The following is a 23,901-nucleotide window of genomic DNA, read 5'->3' as shown; positions in this document are numbered from 1 at the left end:
AAATAATTATTTGTTAAATGACAATACAAATATATCCCACTCTCGAAAGAAATATAACATCAATCCCACACACATACATTTTGTAATTACTATCTCAGAGTATACTTCTCAAATGTAAGCACAGGCTGTCAAGGCCAAATAACTGTAATCCAAAGCAAGTTATTTAAATTCTTTGAGCCTCAGTTTCCTCACCTGTAATAATACCACCTACCTTGTGGAGTTGTTATAAGCTTTAGAAATAATGAGCCAAGCATCAAGCACAGGGAACAGCACACAATAGGTGCTCAATAGATGGCATACTATCATTATGATACATTGTTGCAACTGGGTTTCTGACAAAGCAGAATGGTGGATGACTTCAAAATGAGAGTTATTATTGAAAACCTAAATAGCTTATATTATTCAACCAGTAGATACCTAGCGCTCCACCTCACCTCTCACCACTCAGCTCTCCCACCCTCTCCTCCACCCATTTCAACCCTGATTCAGTTCCACAAACCCACCACGTTCACGCCAGCTCTTCACAAACACACTTCCCTCAGAAAACACTTCTTTTTATTCCCTCACTGGTCATCTCTATTCTTTAAATCTTAGCTTAAACATCACTTCCTCTAGAAAGACTTCCTTGACCAGCTAAGACTACAAATAACAATTTTTATTTGGACCTTAACGTTTCTTTTCTTTCAGATACTGATGTCAAAGAGGCTCAGCTATATATTGAGATCTATTATACTGACAATGTATTTTTAGCCCACGTAAAGAATTCCTCTGATTTACTTTGGCAAAGAGGGCATGTGCTCTGTTTAAATTGTGTTTCAATTTGTTCAAATTATATGTAAACAGAAGTGCCAGTTATTGTAAAGTTTTCTACTTTCTACTCATATGAAAAATTTTATAGGACAAATTGAACTTTCCAAACAAACAAAAACTTATGTCGAAATTGATAGTTTGATAAGCAAATTCGATATTCATAGGAAACATTATATATCTCTAAGAACAAAATTATGGAATCAACTAAAATAAGTCTATAACTAAGTGATTTGTTGAAAAAGAAAATTTTCTGCAGTTCAACTTTGGGAGGTCCTTTGGAATAGTTGCATTAAATGAATGGTGTAAGCCTCTTCTAACTAGAGAGCCAAATTCTAGTCAAGCTAGCTAGAATATTAATATATTGTTCTCACCTTTATCTTTTAAAGTCTTATATCATACCACAGCAACAAACTTGGTTCAAAATTATTATATTTTATGAACTGAATAAAATACTGGAGGTGTTCCTGAATTCTATTGAAAAACCTGGCATTTCTCTAATCACTATGGTGACTGCACCTGGTGACAGGCCATCCAGGGTGAAGGACACCATTACTGATCCTGCCTCAGACCAAGCTGGTGTCCATTCTGACCTAGAGCCTGAGATTCCATAATTCACAATCCAGAGCAATACAAGGAAGGACCAGAGGTTCTTGCTTAGTAAAGAAAATGGAAGCAGCTGGTTTTAAGAGTAAAATAGCTGCAGAGGATAAGTTACTTGACAGTGAGGGCAAAGAGAGAGGGCCAAAGACCAACTCTTATAGAAAAGGAGGTCAAATCCCCCCACTCCAATTTTCCATTAGAGGAGTCAGATAACATTACCAGTACTACTGATAATGATAACAACAATGAAAATAATAATAGTAAAATAGAAAATTTATTAAAGGTTTATTATATATCAGGTACTATTCTAAATTATTTAATAAATGTTATTTAATACTTTAAGTATAAGCTAGACATTATTATTCTTATTTTATACATTAGGATATTGAGTCTCAGAAACTTAATTTTATTTGTCCAAAGTCATATAACTAGAAAGAGCTAGAGCCAGGATTTAAATCCATCCCTTCTAAGTATGAATCTCACTCTCTTAAGCTCTACAAAACCTGATTTACTTGATGAAATAGCCCTCAAAGAAATAAAAGGGGAAAACCAAAATCCATGCAAAAAAAGAAATATGTGATAGTCAACAGTATCAAATGTCAAAGGAAAATCCAGAAACACCCTAGAGAAAATTACTGGATTTGGCTCTGTCCAAAGTGCACAGTATCCATAGTTGTATGGGTGGCACCCAAATTTCATAGGATTAAGAGGTGGTTAGATAACTGCAGATGTCTCTTTCAAGAAAATCAGCAGTGAGGGAATATATAAAGAAATATGTTAACTGAAGTGGGAAAATACTAGGGAGGGGTTACACGTAAAGACACCATAAATAGGTCATCAGACTCAACCTCCCACAAGAGGTTCTTATGCAGCATTGTTCCGCAGCCCTCAATTCCTAGCCCCTCACCTCCTTATACAACTCCTTGATTTCACTTGAGCTCTTCCATGCTTCTCTCTACAAGAAATGCCCTTTTCCAGTTTGCTTTTCTTGTGAACTCCAACTTTTCCTTCAGCACACAGCTCAAAGGTCACATTCTCGGTGAAGACATCACTGACTCTCATTCCCAAGAACAATTTTCATCTTTACGCCTAAGGAACTTTGTATCTAATTCTATAACAAGTCTATCTCCATCAAAAGTTGGTTTTCTACATTCGGGTACCAAACTGAATTACCTTTGAAACCCCAGTATTTAACACAGTGCCTGGCATATTCCTCTTAAAATATAGTATCCAGAACTGATCATAATTTTTTAACTCTAGTTGAGAAAATATTTTAAAAATCACTTAAAAGAGAATCAAAGACTATTACTACCCAACTATTTAAACAGTAGTTCTTATTTTTAAAAATATACAGATGGTCAACTAAAGAGCCTTCATATTAGATTGGCACAGTAAAATTTATTTCAATTGTAAATCAGCATGTTCCTTCAAAACACCTTACTTTTTTATATTGGATACTAAAAATTAGCAGTTCTGATTCCAAAAATAAATATGTTCTTCAAGAACTAAAATTATTGTCTTTTAAAAAAATTATTTTCACAAAAGACATTCAACTGGAATTCATTTAAAAATATAACCCCATCTTTTAGGATGTCTGCCACAGTCTTAATTATGAAAACACCGTTCCCTTAGGGAACTAAGCCAATGAGAATCTAGTCCTGAATAAGAGCAAACCAGAGAAAAATGTCTCTGTTTCTGTTGATTATATCAGATAATGGTCTGAAATGAAAAGAATTCTATTCATGTCCATCGAAGCTAGGATGCACAAGAAGCAAACCTCTGGACCCTGAGCAGAGGAGAGATAAAGACAAGAACGATGGAGTGCACTACCTCAGGCTTAGCTCTCCAGCCTAGCACAGGGTCCCATTTAAAATACTACTGATCAAGTTTTGATCCAATAGAACATTCTGTTATGGATTTAACATTCTATAGGCAATCATTTCTTCCCCTTAATCGCTATTTATTGCTTCCACCAGAAGAACTTTCTCATGGGTATATTGCTAATTATCACTGCTTCCTTCTGGTTGTGATGATTTACTACACACAGGAATATGGCAAACAGAAGTGAGGACAAAAATAACCCACTGTTTAAGCTATGGCCTAATGTGGGGAAGTCAGGAGCATTCATATCTAATTTCAATTCCTAAAATCCATCTCCTAAAGGTTGAGGCATCATTTTAAAGATATCCATAATAAATAGATCTATTGGAGAAGATTCATTTAAAACATACCCTTCTTGAAGATTGCCCTTTGCCTAAAACCTAATTGACAGTTCCGGTTGGATCTGTTTCCCACACAAAATGTCATTTATCTTTTTGACCACAGGGATAATACACTTACTCTCCAGGATGTACCATAACTTATGTAGAAATGCTAAATATGTAATATATTGATACTAACCAAAAAGAAACAATATAGCCACATAGCTATTACATTCATTCTGATAACTCAAATTATGAACAAAGAGTCAGTGCCTAAATCGGTGATTTATTTATACATGTATTTTTTAAAATATCTCTTTGTAAGAATATATATATCCTTATCTGAATATAATCTTGAAATGAGCTTTTATCACATAAAAAGAAGTTTCAGTGTCACAGTTACATACCAAAGACCCACAAGAAACAAACTGTCCCTGGGCAGAAAAAGGTCAAGACCCACGTTCTCTGATAAAAAAAGAATTTGAACAAAGTTGACAGCATCTTTGAAAAAAAAAAAATGTATGTCTTTGAACTCAAATAGAAGCCCCTCAACCCCAGAGCTCAATTGTACCTGGGATGTTATGCTTAGAAGGAGCAATATAGAGACAAAACACTTGCCCACTGTGAGAGAAAAGATGTATGTCCCTTTCTAAGGAAAAGGGAAGACAGACAGAGACAGTAAAGACAGGAAGAAATATAGTTGGGAGACCAGTTAAAACTTGGGAAGCTTGAATGGGAGAAAATATTCTTGGAGCCCTGATTCAAGATTTAGGATGGTTTAGGAATTATCCTCGATGTCAGCAGCATTTGTGAAATACCTGGATCCCAAGATTAGAACAGGAATAAAAGTTCTCACTTTTGACTAGGTTCTACCTTGAAAAGAATCTAAACTGGCTGGCTATGGAGGAGAATGGAATAGTAGGAATACATTTTCCTTTTCCCCTATCCTGGATTTTTAAATTCAGTCCTAGGGCAAGCAGGGTTAGAAGACCTCTCAGATTTAGGCATAAAATGACCAACTTGAAGAATTATCTACAAAAACTCTAACAAATCACTCAAGGAAGGGGGAGGGGAAGGGAGAACAGCACATTTTTTTGTAGTCATGTTCGATAGAGACCCATCAGTTCAAAAAGCCTTTTTACAAATATGATAAGAATAAATAATATTAATTTTTTAGTTTCTAATCAATATACTGAACCTGAATATTTTTATAGATTTTACTGAATTGGGCAACTATGTCTGTATTTGTAAGCTGAGACTCTATGGTGTTTTGTGAAATAATGAAAAATTGCAAAAGATAGGAAATTTGATAAAGAATTATATAATAAGATCTTGCGATCTTTGCTCGGAATTCTCCATTCCTGAATCAGATTGTTCAAGGAAAGGTGACAAATTGATTCTTGAGATCATACAGAATAAATGAAAAACCACAGAAATAATTTTAGAAACAACATTTTTTTTTGGTACTTATTACATAGTGAAATAGTGAAATTAGAACGCTTAGGGCTTTGAAGAAATAAAAATATATATTACGATCTTAAAATTTTCTGGTTTCTCAACATGCCAATACATACAATATTACATGTCTCAAAATTTAAAAATTTAGCTATAGGCGTTCTTTTTACATCAAAATGGTCAGAGCAAGGACACAATGAAAAGTTGAATCAATAGAAGTAACTATCTTTGATGTCAATGCCATGATTTCAATATCTATTATGGGTCAGTGACAAGAGCTGCAAGATTTTAAAGGCATCCTACCAAAGTCTGAAAACTCAAGATGACATCAGCATATTAACAATACAAAGATTATAGGTATGTTAGAGCAATAAGAAGTTACTATAGCACCTATCTTATCAGTTACAGACAATCTATATCCACAGGGACACTGTTAGAAATCTTCAAATATGTCACCATTCTAGAGGAGAGGAAAGGAGAGGGGAAGGGAGGGGAGGGGAGGAGAGGGAGAAGAGGAGAGGAAAAGGGAGGGGAGGAAGGAAGGACGGAAGAAAGGAAGGGAGAAATGGAGGAAGGAAGCTAGGAAGGAAGAAAATGACAGAAGAGAAAAAATCCTTCCAAGTAAGATAAGCCTGGAAGGACAACATAACAGGCATTTCCAGGCATATATCACACTAATCCACTCTGTGAAATAAAACACTTAGTTGACAAAAAGAAAATGAAAGTTCTCAACTTCTTTGCTTGGTGAAAGGGGACCAAGTCGTCGACTGCCTTGAACGTCCTAGAGGAAAGAGCTAACGTGCGGGACTGAAAAATATGCCTGTTGGGAACAAGCCATGTGGCATACCACAAAGTTTTCCAAAGTGTGTTATGTGTGTACATGAGATTATTTTTTACAAGGACATGAACACAGTGTGTATACACACAGTGTGTATGTGTAATTTTCTGTCTATGGCTGGTGATACTGATTTTCCACTTCTAATAGGAACTTAGTTTTTTTGGTTTTATATATATTTAATATAAAAAGTGATTCTATTTAAGAAGCAATCAGATCTCCTCTACCAACTCTGTGCAATGAGGTGACTGGCCTTTCCTAACTATGGTGAAAATTTGAAGGTTTATTCTTTGGTTTAATCTCTGCACTGAGGAACATCAAGTGTGAGTGATACCATATTGAAAAGGAGAAGGATTCAGTGAATTAGTGCAAGAAATACTCAACTATCTTCCCACACTCAGCTTCCCAGGCAACTAAGCATTCACCCACCAGGCAGGAAGCTGGAGAAGTCTTCTTTAAAAATATGACCAGCCCAAGAGGAAAAACAAAAATACTGAACATCAGAAGGTCCCCAGTTAAAAAGCCCAGTCAGATGATCCTATATTGAAGTCAACAAAACTCACTTATGCATTCAAATCAGCCTTTTATCGCCACATTTTTAAATATGAATAAACACCCAAAGATTATCAGACATCTGAGAAAAGCTTCTAATATGAAAGACAGATCAAAAAAAAAAAAAAAGAAAAATAGCTTGAAAGAAAGAGACTATATAAAGAGAAGAAAATTCCAACAACTTAAAAAATTATTATCTTGAGAGAGAGAAAAAAGATATTATAATCAGGAAATAAAACATGATGTTATAAAAAGGAACATAAAAGGAATTTTTTAAAAGCTCTTGGAAATTAAAACTATGATAGCAGAAATTAAAAGTAATAGATGGGCTGGAAGATGAAACTGAAAGTAGAACCAAAAAGTCCAAAAAGTGAAAAAGGAGAGAAAAGAAGGGAGATTATCATAAATGAAAAAATTGAATAAAATTTCCCAGTACTGGAGAACATGAATGTCCAGATTGAAAAGGCCCATCAAGGTTCTAGCACAATGTATGAAAATAGGTCTGCATCAACATGAAATTTCAAGAAACTGGGATTTAAAACATGAGAGGAAAAAATAATCACATAGATCACATACAAAGGATCAGAAATCAGAACAGTGTTTGACTTTTCCATAGCAATTCTGCAAACTGGAAGACAATGGAGCAATTCCTTCAAAATTCTGAAGAAAATGATATCCAACCCCAAACTCTGTACCCATCCAACTACCAAACAACTGTGAAGGTAGTAGAATAAATTCCCTCTCAGACGCACAAGAGCTCAAAATCTACCAATTCTTAGGAAGTTACTGCAAGTTGTGCTTGAGCAAATCAAGAAAGAGTTTAAGACACTGATCTGAGAAACAGGAAAGCCAACATAGGAGAGAAGAGGGAAATCCCAGAATGATGGCAAAGGGAAAAAAAATGCATATAGTTCAACCTAGTATATCAAAGCATATGGGATGGAAAAAGTCTGTGTTTGTGTGTGCATGCGTGCACACGTATGTACATATTAAGAGCTAGAAAGGAGTGTGGTAAGAAAATGCTTAAAACTAAAAAAATCAAGAAAATACTACTATATATAAAATATATGACTAATAAGAACCTGCTGTATAGCACAGGGAACTCTACTCAATACTCTGTAATGGCCTATATGGGAAAAGAATCTAAAAAAAAAAAAAAAAGAGTGGATACATGCATAACTGATTCACTGTGCTGTACACCTGAAACTAACACAACATTGTAAATCAACTGTACTCCAATAAAAATTTTTTTAAAAAAGAAAATAAACACTGTTTGTGAAGACAGAGGTAAATATCAAAATAATAGGTAAACAGAGGCAAAATTAGTTGCCTCTGAGGAGTAGAGAGAGGATGAGGACTACTTTTTTTTTTTTAAATAACGAACTTGCTGAACTATTTGACTCTTTACACTACTATATACACTATGTAAGACCTGTAGTAGACATCTAATGACATATAAATTCAATAAAAAGAAAATGTTTTTTAAAAAGAAAAGAAGGAAGGAAGGCAAAAAGGAAGAAAGGGAAAGGAAAGGAAGGAGGGAGTAAGAAAAGACACAGAGTCCATGAGAGAGGGCCAGATACACTTAACACAGACATTTTAAGGTCTCAAGGGGGCACTTTCTGGAGACAGGAACAGGATCTCCACTGCACTACTGTTAGAGACAGGCACTCTCAAGGCCATTCTTCTTCCACAAATGAGACAAAAAACAAACCAGAGTGAGCGTAACTGTTCAATATGTGCTTAATATTGTTCGATTGTTGAGTTATCTTTTTAAAATTATATATAACACTGTCCCAGTAGTTCTCTACTTGCTCTTTGGATGATATGCCATAAACTACCCTTTTCTGAATAATGTTCAGTCTTGAAATTGGTGATGAAATTGGTGATCAGTAATACCAGTGTGTTGTAGAGAACAGAAAGAAGAGTGTGCCTTAAGATTTAATTATAAAAGAAATAATTATTTCAGATGTCTTTATTTACCCTGAGAGTCAAAGACCCTTCTCCATGATTCTAGCACTCTCCCTGCCCATCCCACTTCTATCTCCTAAGAATATAACCTTGAGTCCCTCTGTCTATAATTTAGGAAAAGTTATTCCCTCTCCCTAATGACTTATTTATAAGTGTAAAAGCAACATTTGCTAAACTGTAAAAGCAACATTTTCTCTGATACTGAGAAATTACAGGTAAATCTCAAGTCTCAAGATAATGCTTTATGACGTGATCCTTCCCGCATATTTTCTCACCACTCTTTAGAAGAAATGACAGGCCAATGTGTTCACAATCCAAAGGAGGACTATTAACTGGTACAAAATAGCACTATTTTGTCAGTATCTTTCCAAAACAAGCTAAGCGTCCCAAGTATGAATAAGCCCTGTAGTAAACATGTGATGATGAATTCATTCTCAGTTTTTTAAATGGGATGAGTCAGATTTTCAGACCTTTAAGATAATTTAATTTTCATTAAACACTATTTATCAGTCACCATAACGCCCAAGCACTTTCCAAAATATCACAAAGGCAAAATCCCTGCCTGTAAGGTACACACATCCTCTCCTTTATTAAGTACTACTGTGAGCCAATTATATAAAAATATGATTGCTGACATTTCAATATGAAAGAAATAGGAAGATGTGATAAAGAATAAGGAGGGGAGAAGAGGAGAAGAAAACCCAGTTAGGGTGGCCAAGTTAGAAACAAATGCTCTCTTTAGGACTTAAGAGGCTCTTTTGGAATAAGGATTATAGTTTGAGTATTTATCTTTTTATCCCTACAGCCTAGCACAGAAAGAACGTGGCACATCCAGGAAATGCTCAAGAAACATTTGCTGACTTAATCTAAGAATCGAACGAGGCCTATTTTGGCATCCATTGTGCCAGAAAGTATTATCCAAATCATGTTTTAGACACAGCTATGTTGGAGAGGCAGCACAAGGAAAGGCACAGCATCTTCTCTGGGAACAGCAGCTCCTTACCTGTTGTTGTACTGGTACTTGCTGTACCACCTGTGTAGGCACTGCTGCTTGACTAGCCACAGATGTCTGTAAAGTCACTGTCGAACCTGTGTCCGACCCGGTCTCTGATGTCTGCATGATGGTCTCTGAAATTTATTAAAATAGAAAGAAAGTTTAAAATGCTCTCCTTATATGACTAGCTGCATTACATTTGTTCTTAATATCCTATACTGAGACTAACTTTCTACTCCCAGAATACCTCTTACTCCACCCAACATACTCATGATATTCCATGCACGTTTATAGTCATGTTGACCACTTTTAAAATAAATATAGAAAATTACTAATCTACATTTTAAAAATCTCCATTAGTACCTCTTATTTTGAGGCTATAAAGGTTGAACTTCATTGAAATCTACCTTCCTTAGGCCTCATCTGTTATAAATTGTTTCAAGCACAATATAAATTAGTCATATTATAAATTATGTCAAGACACAATTCTCAGAACACAAATCCTAACTGGATGCAAATACGTCGTAAACTGTACTTTCTAGACACTTTTATAAACTACAGGACGTCACTGGAAGTGTACAATTTAGAATAAATTGTTTCTAAGGTCCTTTCCGACTTTCAAACTTACTATTCACTGATTTTTAAAAATTAATGTATATCCAAAAACCAACTGATATACCCTAAATTTAGCCAAAGGATCAAGCTCACTAATTTTCTTGGCTGTGAGATGATATGGTACTAAAATTAAAGTTTAATTATACTCTTACACAAAGACAGCCAAACAGCAATAATGTTTAATATTTTGAAAGGTAAGAAGGATCACTATTATATAAGTGAGATTTGTAAACAAAGACATGAAATTTTACCTTCTCTCATTCACAGTTCAACATGGCACATTTTTCAGTTCTCATGTGCCTGTCCTACTAACACAGGATTAAATTTTACAGTGTGCACTCTAACAAGTATGGTTTCTTAGACCTTGATATTCCCTTTTGTTACTTATGCAGTCAATATAATAAATGTTAATTTCTTTGCTATTGAGCAGGGATCCTGGGGGGAAAAACAATATTTAATTGGTAGCCTAAGAAAAATACTGTATCATGGTTTAAATCTGTGAACAGTATGGTGAACATTAATTTTCCCTAAGAAAATTCTGAACGAGTATTCAGGTCTTTCAAGTAGAAAATTAACCCCTCTCAACATCTTTTGTCACAGCATGACCTCTTCCAATTTTTTCCCCAAACCTTTTCTATCATCTCATTCAATTTTAGAAACAGACCTCTGAAGATATCTAATCTATACTTATTTCATAAATGAGAAAACTAAAGCCCAGAGAGGTTAAGAGACTCACTCAAGGTGACAGGACTAGAGAAAGGACTAGGCCTTTTCACTTTGACTCTATGCTTTCTTTACTTTCTAGACCTTGACATTGGTATCACTTTACGTGATTGACTATTCTTATTCCTTTGTTAGTCAAACCCCTAAAGCAACACAATAAAACTTAGAGCATACAAAAGATACAGCAGTAAGCTAACATCATAAGAGTATTTAACACATGCTATGTCCTCTTCTAAATGCTTTACGTGTTAATTCATAAATAAATCACTCCATGTAACAACCCAATGTGGTTTGTATGATTATAATCTACATTTACAGATGAGGAACCTCAGGCACAAAGAGTGAAGGTAGCTAGGGGCTTAAAAAACAGAAGGAGGGGTTTCCCTGGTGGCGCAGTGGTTGAGAATCTGCCTGCCAATGCAGGGGACACGGGTTCGAGCCCTGGTCTGGGAGGATCCCACATGCCGTGGAGCAACTAGGCCCATGAGCCACAACTGCTGAGCCTGCGCGTCTGGAGCCTGTGCTCCGCAACAAGAGAGGCCGCGATAGTGACAGGCCCACGCACCGCGATGAAGAGTGGCCCCCACTTGCTGCAACTAGAGAAAGCCCTCGCACAGAAACAAAGACCCAACACACCCAAAAATAAATAAATAAATAAATTAAAAAAAAAAAAAAAAAAAAACAGAAGGAAAGTGATGGAGACTGTGGCTACCACCCCATTTATTTGGGCCAGCTAATGTTTAGCTCAAGGAAATTGTGAATTTACGGGAAGGCTAAACTGTAGTTGCCAGTTTTTCCAATTTTCCAAAAGAAGATTTTTATGTGAAATCTCTCAAGATGGTGGCTAATAAAAAACGTAGCACTGATCTCCAAAGACACACACACACACACACACACACACACAGCCCTTTGTACTAGTATTAAGACCACGGATATGCCTGAAAATGTTTGAAAATGACAGTATTCACTACATAAAACTCTTGCCTAATTAAGATTACTGGAGGACTAATAGTTCTCTAAATTGGGAGAGGGGATACACGCATTAGGAACCCTATCTGTGCCTTTTCTTCTTTATTCCATTGTAGAGGGAAAAAAAATACCCTCCCCCAAAAGAAAGCAAATGCCAGTGTCCTTCTATTCGTTACATGTTATACTTATAGACAATTGATGCCATTTGTGCTACAGCAGAGGGCTATTAGTGAGAGTGAGGTGATGCCTTTCTGCAGGGAATGAGGACCGAACCAGATTTTAGATATCATCTTCAGTGAGTTTTTCTTAGCTTCTCTTCCCAACTCCAAGACAGGCCTTTGTCAGTTTAGTACACAAATGAGGAACACAGAGTTGCCAATTATGGGTTCTTGTTTAAGCTGTTCAGTCAAGGGGCAGATGAGATTCTTACAGTTAAGTCACTCAAACTAAAACACCCTCCTGTTTATCCCAGTGTTGGCTGGGAACTTTATCGAGGCTCTCTCGTGTGTCCAGGGGTCTGTACTGCGGACCAGCCTACACACCTTTTTGGTATATGACCCATAATATGACATCCACTGTTTTAGACCAAATACACATAAGAATATACATAATGAATGTCTAAAAAATTAAATGTACTTTTAAAGCAATTCCTCAATAAATCACCTGAGAGGGCTTATCTGAAGATAAAAGGCATAGATTTGGAAACTGGCTTCCTATGGACCATATTAGACTCCATCGATAGGCTTTGGCACAGAGTAACTAGAAATTAAAATTCTTAATTGTCAACCTTTAAAAATCAGAAAATTTTGTGTTAAAAACCAAATTTCCAGATTCTCTTGAAAAACCTGAAAATCTAGAAAAGGTGAGCCCATATTATGTGTTTTATATGCAAATTATTTATATGGCAATACATATTCACTGGCTTGGCCTTTATAGGCATTTGAGGCATAAGAGAAATACCTAAGCTTTGACTACTTTACTAATAGAAATGTGTAACTAGATGATTGGAACTAAGATCTTCCTCATTTTACAGACTGAGTCAACTGAGGCCCAGAGATGTTAAGTCACTTAACCAAGGTCAAACTGTGGGAAGTAGGAAAGTGGGAAAAGAGGGTTTGGACATAACACTACAGCGCATGCACTAAACTACCAGACGAAGTTGGAAGTCTTGAATTTCATCAGAGACACTGAATAGACAGAAGTGAAGGGAGTAAAGAAAAGCAAACTGGTGAACTTTTAGAATGAGAAAGAAGGAAAAAGATCCCAACTATTTAATAGGAGCAACCTTTACAGAATAGAGTGGGGAAAAGCAGATGGATAGAAAATGATGGCTTATATAACTTAGAGAGTCACAGAGAACTTTCCATCCAACCTCTGGCTCTATGTACATACCACATCAAAACCAGCACAGAAAGCCTAATCCAGAACAACCAATAACTGTCCCAGAACAACTTCTGTTTACTTCCAAGTTACTGCTCATCATCCAGTCTCCTTGGCCCCTGGATTACAGGGTCATGCCAATTGGGATAAGAACATAGCCTCTCAGTTTGGTCTCCATCTTTTCTTAATAGACACAACTTCATTCTCCTCTGATTTCATTGTCTTCCTCAAGTTTGAAGAAGAGGCTCTCTTTGCCGAGGCCTCAGGCCTTGAGAGGATCTCAATCACATCCCTGCCAGAGACTGGCTGAAAAGTCATAACAAAAAAAAAAAGTCATAACCATAATTAGGTCTCTCATTTAACAAGTCTTTTCCAGGTGCCACACAATATGCTAAGTGCTTGAAATACATCTTTTCATTTAATCCTCAAAAAAACCCCATAATGGAAATGTTGTTATTTCCACTTAGCGAATGAGGAAACTGAAGCACAAACGGATTAAATAACTTGCTAAAAGCCACACAGATGGTAAGAGTAAGAGCCTAAATTCAAATCCAGGTTTGCCTGACTCTAAAGCCCATGATGTTACCACTATGTATATTACTTTGCAAAATCATGATGAAAGGCTTCCAAATGGAAAGCTAGAGATTGTTGGTCTGAACAGCAAATCTTTGGGATTCTCAATCTATCCTATTTGATCTACACTTCGAATAACAAGTGAGACATCTCTTCTCTCTCTGACATTGAAATTAGCAAGTATTCTCTCTCTTTCTACTGAGGCCATAATAAAACCCAACTAGTAAGTATTTTTTCCAGAGGCATTTTAACTGATTAATTCCAAAGACCTGATTTAATAGCAGATCAATTTGAATGTTAAAGCATGTTGAGGAGTGTAACTTTCCTGCCAAATTTTCCTAAACAGATCATTTAAACCCACTGACACATTTAGAGTATTCTGGTAGCTTTCCAAAATTTCTTCAAAGCAGGGATCATCACATGAGGGCAGTGTCTTAGCATGCTTCATTTGTAGGTTTTATTTTAGATCCAGTATAAAGGTTTGTGTGTACATGTGAGGTGTTCCCATTCATCTAGCAGTGGTTTCTGGTGCTTTGTTTATGTTTGGGAGTAATTTGGTTAGTTTAGTTCCTTCACAGCCTCCTTTCAAGTGATATTTGTTTATCAGCCACAAATGCAGTCACATTAATCCATTTTGATAAGCTAAATAAACCCCTGCAGTTTGTCCATGATGCAGCCTATATGTAAATGAGTTGTATATTCTTGAAGGAGAGACATGCACGATTTCAGTCTAGTCATCCTTGCCTAATGTGGCTGTCAGGTGTGTCAAGAGCAACAGATGCTTGTTTGACAAAGGACCTTTTTATTCTGGCTAATTAAGCAGTTGGACACACCCGCCTGTTAAGGGTTCTGCTTTGTATAGCCAGCTCTGGCTGAATCATGCGAATCTACAGCTAAATAGGCCACATTTTGAAAGAAGGCTAATTAACCCCTAGAAGAAGGAAAAGAATATTGCAAAAACCCAGCTGCTGAATGCAAAAAGATTACCGTTTCTTCAACCTGATGGGCAAAACCTAGGCAAAGCAAATGTGTTTGGAACAAACATGCATTATTGCAAGTTTCAAGGCATTCAAATGTTCTTTGTGAAACTTCCTGAAGATTATTTAATACTCTCAAATTCACAGCTGGATTCCTTTCATCACACACAATGTACATGCCAGATTAAATGCTTAAATAGTCTGACCTAATCAATTACTTATCAAACAGAACTATATAACTGGGCTCGCTTAAAAATAGGTAGTATCATCTAATTTTTATTGGGGTTTTTCTTCCTGAAATAATTTGCTTTCCAAAAAACAGCAAAGTCTGCAAAGTTTGGTTCCACTCCACTGACTGACTATATTGTTTTTTTACACTGAGGAATGTAACAGGTTTTAATCCAGTATAGAAAATAAAAACCTGTAATTTAATTTTCAAGTACAACAGAGAACTTCCTTCCTTTTTCCTTAGCACAGAAAAACAAAAGATGGTAATTCCAATTCCTATTTGAACCAAATCAACCAGTATTATTATGATAGTCACTTATTTGTATAGTGAAAATAAATCACACCTAAAATGTGACATTAAAGAATAAATTATTTACTTAGAAACCTGGCTCAATGTAAGAGCAGAGGAATGTTATTTACAGAAAAAAATTGTCATAATCTAAAATTACTACTTTTAAAATGCACAACAAGGAGTTTAACATCAGTGTGCTTTCACAGAGAAAGATCCCAAATCATAATAGAAGTTTTATAGCATAAGATTTTATTACTAATACTCTGATTAAGCATCAGCATTCTTGAATAAATGTTAGAAAATAAATACTAGCATATATAATACTCACAGCAATTGAAACCTCTATTTATTAAAATTAGACAACTAAAATAAGTCATGGTTTTTGGAAAAAAATAGCTGATATGTACTTTCCTGAACATAAAATCAGTATGAAATGTATACATTTCTGACTATTCTGGAGTAGATGATGAAAATATAAAGATTATTCTAATTCTTTAGAAAAAAATTAAGAATATTAAGCATCTTCAAAGTCAACAATATAATGTAAAATAATGGGGCATATTAGAATTTATATATATATGGTTAAAAATAATGTGATAAGTTTTTTGAAATTGACAAAAATATATTGAGCTGATTAATTTACCTACAAATGTAAAACTCTATGACTTTGCTTTTTTTCCACTTCACCGAGTACAAATGAAAGAAACTGGTTAAGCTATAAACTATAGTCAGCCTTTTTTACTTAAAATATACCTCTGTGAAAAGTGTATTCATTGTAAAACACAGGGCTTTATCAAATCAATATATCAGGTAACTGAAGAGATGTAAAAGGAAAATTCATGATTTTCTATATTATAAAAGCTCTGCTTCTTTATTTAGGTCTGATGTTGTAATCCTCCTGACTATGTACAATTAATCTTTTATACTAAATTGATCCGTAGAAAAATGATGGAATGATAATAGTGTAGACTGTTCGGCAGTCATCTTCCTGTGATAACTGATGACAGAGATTAATGTTGGCGATGATTAATCAGCACACTAGTAACATATACAGGTTGCCTGGGTAACTTTTTTCACTTTTCAAACAAAGGTTTTTTCTTAACTAATTCTTCCTTTGACTCAGAATAGATAATGAAAAACTGTTTCTTTGGAGAAGACAAATCAAATTACTTTAACAGTTTTTATCTTAATGAATTAATTAAAAAATAAAACAATCTATTAACATATTACTGAAGCCACACTGCTGAAATGATGTAAGAATTTTGTTATGTGTTAATTGTTTCTAGTTATCAAGAGAAGCTGTTATCAGGCAGAGAAGTAATTCTGGGGAAAAGAGAACCAGGTGCTTGTCCAGTCTATTGCTGATGCCATCCTGGCATTTTCTCTCACTCACATTCATGAATTAATAGACAAATTGGTCTCACCTAGATGACATAAGCTAAAAACTGGGAGTGCTCACATAAAAGCTAAAAGAAAAGAAAAAGAAAACCAACAAACAAAAATTTCTGAGTATCCTACATTTTGCTTACTGGAAGAAGAGTCTGAGAACAAAATGATGTAACATACAGAAAGATTCTTACCAAAATCTATGAGGCAAACCTATAAGTGTTTCTTACTATTGGTCAATCCAATCCTGACAGTGATTAGAACCTATGAGATGGAGTATTTAATGATAATAGCACTTAGAACTGAAAAATGATGAACAAAGAGCATTTTATCGTAAATCAATCATTTCATTATAGTAATAAGAATAGCTACCATATACTGAGCATTTACTATGTGATAGATGCTTTACATCTTTGCATACATTTAACCCTAATTTCAACCACGAAGTAGATATTCCCATTTTATAGCAGAGAAAAGTAAGGTTTAGAGATTAAGTAACTTGCCCAGGATCATAGAACTATTAAGAAATAAAGCCAGGATTCAAGCCCAGGTCTGTCTCACTCCAATAATGGCACCCTGACACTGGATCCTAGTCGGCTACACAAACAGCAACAGCAGTGAGGCTATTTTAGTGAAATCAACTTTAAAAGAAATAGAGTAGTCTATAGAGACTTTGGGCACTAAGAAAGAATTCTAAATTTGAACAAATAGACACAAATATCACGTGAACGGCAAATACTAGGTACTGTACCTAGTATGTGATCATTATGATGACATCAAAGCTATAATGCTTATGATATAGAAAAGCATATCATGGGTTAAAAGATATCTGCACTAACCTTGTGTTCACAGAATATTTTATGGAAGGAAGAGGAAATAATATGAGATTCATTTACTTTCAAGAATTTAAATTTGTCTTAAAAAAAATCAGTCAAATGAGGGTCCATTTAGGTTACTATCTATACATAATATTATACATAAACACAAAGATGTTCACTCAAGTATTACTTATGACAGCCAATAATAAGCAACTGAAAACGCCTGTAATTGGGCTATATCCCTGTAATTATCCCTAATAAATTCTATACCCCTATAGCGGAATACTATACAGATCTATAAAAGTCAGCATGGAAAGATGTTCATAATATTGTAAGCATAAAAAGCAGGTTGCCAAATAATATGCAGCCTACAGTGTAATTTTATTCACAGATATAAAATTGCATGATTTGGTAAAATTCTTAAGGGTATACAGTAACATCAGTGTAACTCCTAAGGACTCCGGAAATATGGGCCTTCCCAAACCAATGATCATAACTTTGCGTGGCCTCAAGCTAACCTTGGGCTTGCTGGTCAAAAGCAACATGAGCTCCAGAGACCCATCTCACCCTGGAGCCATCCCAAAAAGTCAGTCTTAGATTCTGTAAAACAGCCCTTTTAATCCCCAAAATACCTGTATAGTATTTGATCTGTTCAGTAGCTGGGTAAGAGCTCTGTCTCCCTTCCCACTGAGTGGCTCAAAACTCTCAAAGGGCTCTAAAACACAACATTTTCAATGTTTCTATTTTAAAAATTTATCTGGAGATTATATCTACAGATCCATTCATTGCTAGTTCCATGATCTGTGTCATTTTCTGCTGAAAGAAGGAAATCTACAGTAATACACATTCCCAAATGTCAAATATGATCCTTTCCTTACAACACTCGCCAGAATCTATTGTCCAATCTAGAATAAAGACATGAATTTCAATTCTGCTCCCTTGTATTCAAACTCATAAGAGCAGTGGCGCCTCTTCCATGGATCTCAAACTGGAAGAGGATATAGGTGGTGAATCTAAGTGTTTAGTCCCACCAAGGAAACAGGTACCCCCTTTTTAAATGAGCCCTAGTGACATCTGTTTATTCTTTCTACATACCCTAAACTTTACACACAAGTTTTATCTTTTTTCCTCTACACTTACTAGTGGGGTCTTAGCCACACACATGGAAGTATCCATACTATTTTTTGCAAAGAGAGGGCAAAGATTGGCTTAAAAGGCAGCATTACTTAAAGAGCCACAAAAGAAAACAAGCAGGTAATGTTGTTTCCAAACAGGATTTTCTTTGGATTTTACAGGGAGTGAAGTAAAACAGGAATTCTTAATTTTCTTCACACCAAAAAAGGCTCCAATAACAACTTTCTTCTTGGATTCTCTTCCCCACGCAAAAAATTTTTCTGTTTTTTTCTATCTCTTATTTCTTTTTCTTTTTATAAGAGTAAAGAATAGAGCCTTTTGCAGTTCCTAACTATTCCAATGACAGGCTCAAAGAGATCAACACATCTAAAAGGGGAAAATAATACTGTATAATAACATTGCTAATAATGGAAATAATATACCCCACTTTAAATGCACAGTATCTTAAAGAACTGAATTCTCATTACTTCCATTTTTTTGGCAAATGTAGTGAACATGGGCGTGGGTGGACTTGAAAAAAAAATCTATATATTCACACATACATAAATTCTGGAAATAATTGCTCTAAAACATAATGCTATTAATCAAGTGAAATTTTTACACTGACTTTCATTATAAAATGTATATGTACACACTTGGAAAAAAAGTTTGGCTAAAAGATGAAAATTAAAACAGATTGAAGATTCTAGCTAACTCTGCATTCTCAAACTTAACAGAAAATTTATTTCTCTCTAAAAATCAGTAAAACTTGAAATAAGTCAATTACACTGAACTAAAAACACTTCCTTCGGAGCTTCTTTTATGGAATTGGTGATGCACTCTGAACATGGCTGTCCTTCCAACTCACTCTAAAGCGTTTTCTTGGCTCCAAAAACAATAGTTCCTTCTAAAGTGGGTTATCTTAGGCTATCTCATAAATCTATGGTTAATACCCCTTAGCTAGGGTTATTAATATGCTTAAAATCACCTATAAGTTCTTTATTATTAAAAGCTATTGTCATTATGTAATGTTTTATGTAAGTGTGAAATTTCACATAATAAGTTTTATTTCCACACTCCCTCCCCCTCCTAACCTTTGATGGTCTTCCAAGGGGGCTAAAAGAGAGGGGAGAACTCTCCTTTATCCCTTAAAATACATTAAAAGTAACTGTCCTATCATTTCTTTTATCACCAAACTTTCTCCTCTCAATTCCCAAATCTAATCAATCACTGAGGCCAATGCTTCTGCTTCCTAATCTCTCTAAAAATCTATTCACATATCTTCATCTCTCTGGCTCCACAGAGTTGAGGCCACTCCCTACAACAGGTTCCCAGTGTCCTCAGGATAAACTGCAAAGCCCTCAACAGGGCTTTTAAGGCTCTTTAGAATATAGCTCCTGCCTACCATTTTCCAAAGAGTACTATATACAATCCAGCCATATGGAACTACTCTCAGTTCCCCAAACCTAGAAGGGGAAGTTCCCCAATCCCACTTTAATGGATGAGAAACAAGAAGTTCCCGCTGACTCAAACAATTTTTCCTTCCCACCTTTTCTCCGCTTCATCTTTCAGATCTCAGGATAAATTCCACTTCCCCCAGATAGTCTCCCAAACCACCACCACTCTTCCCTCTCGCTGCCCCGCCTGCTTCTAAATAAGTCTGGGTCTGGTGTTTGTCTGAGTGTTCCTACAGCATCTTATTTTTACTCAGCCAGCAGCAATTATCATATTGTAGTGTAACTGTCTCTCCAACTAGATTATAAACACCCTGAGCACATGGACTACGCTTATCTTTTTCACCTACAAATATGCAACAGTGCCTAACACACAGAGGATCTTCAATTTGTTGAATGAACAGATGAATCTACAAAGAGGATGAGTTTAAGACCCTGCTGAAACATTACTATTAAAGTATGCTATATCAGATGCATTTAACACTTAAAAATTGTGTAAAAATAGAGTTTCCTACTAGAGCCAGTTCCAATCAATTTATTCATTAAGAATGTTTTCTCTTAATTTCCTAATGTGACTTCACTTTCAATTCCCATTATGGCAAAATTTTATAACAACCCTCATATTCTAATATTTGTAAGCCTTAACAGATTTTGTGTATAATTTTTTTTATAAAGAAACAAGATAAGGATTAAATAAACTCAAATGAGCAAATTAAGTCTTCAGCTATTGCTCTGAACCTCCTGACACATCATTTACTATTTTAATAAGTACACCTGATTCACTGAATTGTGGATTCAGATCCAATGCTCTAATCATGTCATCTTAGAAAAAGTAGCCTGGTATGCTTCCTTTGTTTTTATGAGACAGAAGCTCTCAGAGATCTTTAATTTTCATAGCTGAAATGCTAAGAATAAGTAATTAGCCTAATAGTAACTGTTCTAACTTCATCATTAATTAACAACTTGAAATTTATTTGAGCTTGGCAACATTCAACTGACATTCTTCTATGTTCTCTTAACAGTCATTGAAACTTTTCACAAAAAAGGGTATTTCAAGAATCCTCTAGTTAAAATTAGTTAACACATTTATGTAAGGATTTTACATGCTTTATTTAATCTAACCAGAAATCCTGTGAGGTAGGTACTATTATTATCCCACTTTTATGGATGATAAAACTTAGGCCCAAAGCTTAAATAACTCTATGAGCCCCAAGGTCACATAGCTAAAAATGGGCAGAGTGAGGACTTGAATATACCACACCATCTATTAGGTTCCGGTAGCAAAAATTGTTTTTTTTTTTTTCTTTTTTTTTAACCTAGCAATATGCTGTATTAGGCTTATAATAATGATAATTTAAATGTTCTACAGACCAACTACTATGTAGTCCTGTCTAAATAGCAGTCTTTTCCATATTTTTAATGTTCTACAATATAGAAATTGGACATGCTGTAATTTTTTAACCCAGTTACTAATGTTCCATATGTTATCCTCCAAAAAATATTAATTTCATTTCCAGCAATGCTGAGTACCTGACAAGATGGCTGTCTATTCTATTTTGTAGATCTCAGCAAACACTAATAAAAATGCTGAGTTGTGCGTTCTATATCACTTCTGCTGAGGCATTAACACAAATAGGCTTGTTGGAATTTGAATCAGGGCTCAGAAAATGTTCAAAAAAAGTACAGTATCTTTTATTCTAAAATCTTAAGAGTTGAGCTCTCAGGTGCCCACCATCAATTCCACTTCTAAATTAGTAAGAATGACTGGCTGCAGCTTCTTAGATGCCAAAAGAAGGGACTGTCTCAACTAGTTAATTCACAAAAAAATTGATTTTTGGTGAAACCGAAAGGTCTTTGGCACAAGTGCTAGGAGTTGTTGTTCCCTGATCTTTACATTCACAAATGACCTTCAGCAAGTCCAAGAAAAATATATTTAATGCTACTACCTAATGGCACTGCAATCAAGGGTAGTAACTGGAAAGCAAACAGAGTTTTAAGGAAGGTTACAGGCCAAAGGCAGTGTTCAGAAATACTAAGCGCCATACCAATGTTCTAGAATAGTCCTCTAGTCCAGCTAACATCTCTATTCCTGCTTGTGCACAGGACCACCTTTCCTTGGCATACACCAAGTGATTCATCATATACGTTGATCTATTTGTTTTGTTACTTCAGTCAAATATTCACATGGGACTTATTTTGCTATGGTCATCATAAGAGCAGAGAAAACTAAAAATTTCTCAGTTCTCACCCAGACATTTTATTGTACTTCTTCAATGTCTCAGAAAGCCTGTGTTGTGGTGGCCATGGCACACGCGTGCGCGTGCTCACACACACACACACACACAATATGGATATTTAGCATCAAAAGTTATGCTAAACACATAGTAAGTACATTACACACATGCATATACACACAGAGGCAGAAGACCTTCCAAATAGTTCCAACTTTGGCTATAGGGCATGGCTGAGGAAAAAACACTCTACTTCTAAAGGCAGTAGTACTCTTCCATTACAGTTTCCCTGTCCCCCATCCCTGGTAGAGATGGTGATGGGGGTATGATAACACTAAGTTTACTTTTCCAAAAATCAACTTGCTAAGAATCATTTTGCCTAATGGCCGATTTGACAAATTGACCAATTCATTCAAAATTTGTTTCTTTTAACCATTTATCTTGTGGACATAATTTGTATTGAATAAAAGTTTTAAAGGGCCTTTGAAGATTTCTTTGACACTTAATTGGTGAGTTCAAAGTTTAAATTTATCTGAAATTTTGCTACAAGCCAGCACACTATAGCCTACCCATAACTATATTCTGGAATTTCACCATTTTCTGGGGCAATGACTTTTGAGAATGAGCATTTATTTTTAATTAAAGGGCTGTGCATGTCTTGAATGTCATGGAGTTTATAAATGAGAACAGGGAAGGTTTATTTCTTTTAACACATTTTTCACCCATTAAATGCATTCTACACTTCTCTTAATTCACACATTTGTTAACCACTACAACTAAATAAATATATAGCTTCACGTTTAAGCAACTGTAAAGAATTCCGTATATAAAATATCAATGACAAATTTGGCACTCAGCTGGGCTGTACTGATAAATATTTCTGTTGCAAAATGTCTGTGGTGAAATTGCTGTGGAAAAATTAAAACCAAATTAAAACTAATTAATACTTCCCACCAAAAATTTCAAAAGATTTTGTGACTAATGCAGTGTGATTTGTGATAAATGTTATATGTAGTTAATAGAAACATATTTTAGGCAGTTGATTAATTTGGAAAACTAGTTCTTAGGCAACTAATAAATCAGAGTACTTGGTAAATTTAACAAAATTGCCACTCAAGTGAATTTATGTTTCAGCAAACTGCTTTTAGGAGAAATATCTATTCAGTAAATGATCACTCAGTAAAAAAAATTGGGGAAGTGGGTGTAATAGGTTTTCAGATAAATGCCCTACTTCTCAAAGCACAGCATTTAAACTTAAAAAGTATCCAGGAGATCTAGTTCAGGTCCCCATTTCACAGCGAATCTGAGACCAATAAATCAAATGGATCCATTAGTATCAGAGTTGGCATTAGAACTCAGAATTCCCAATTCCCAGTTAATAGCTCTTTGTAACAGACTATGGTGTATAAGAGAAGAAAGAAGGAAGGCACTCAAAAAGAAGTAGGAAGGCCTGCCAAAAGCTCAAACTGCTTATCACACAATGAAAGAAATACTCGTAACATGGAGAATGAAACCCAAAAATAAGAGGGTCTCAGACATTTTCAAATTTCTTTCTCACATAAATGATTAAGGTACTCTTTCAGGATATTTAACAAGATTTCAAGTAAGGCAAACTTCATGTGTGTATGGAGATACCAACTAAAATGGTTGGTGACCTAGGCTCAACTATTTTATTATTACATGGAGTATCTGAGTGTTTTAGGCTCTGAATTTTATTATTACAA

At 35.2% G+C, this 23,901-nt stretch overlaps 1 protein-coding gene across 6 annotated transcripts in view; it reads right to left on the bottom strand.

Annotated features, from left to right (window-relative positions):
- Positions 1–23,901, bottom strand: part of RFX3 (regulatory factor X3) — a 293,286-nt gene that overhangs the window by 155,982 nt on the left and 113,403 nt on the right. For all 6 annotated transcript variants that reach the window (XM_036854090.1, XM_036854085.1, XM_036854088.1 and 3 more), the window contains one exon: positions 9,428–9,552. In XM_036854090.1, the coding sequence (XP_036709985.1) occupies positions 9,428–9,544 (117 nt within the window). In that variant the 5' untranslated portion in view covers positions 9,545–9,552. The remainder of the gene's footprint in view (positions 1–9,427; positions 9,553–23,901) is intronic.

The sequence above is a fragment of the Balaenoptera musculus genome, chromosome 6 (genome assembly GCF_009873245.2).
Source record: "Balaenoptera musculus isolate JJ_BM4_2016_0621 chromosome 6, mBalMus1.pri.v3, whole genome shotgun sequence".
NCBI lineage: Eukaryota > Metazoa > Chordata > Mammalia > Artiodactyla > Balaenopteridae > Balaenoptera > Balaenoptera musculus.
Note: the sequence above shows the minus strand (reverse complement) of the source record. Positions and strands in the feature narration are given on the sequence as shown.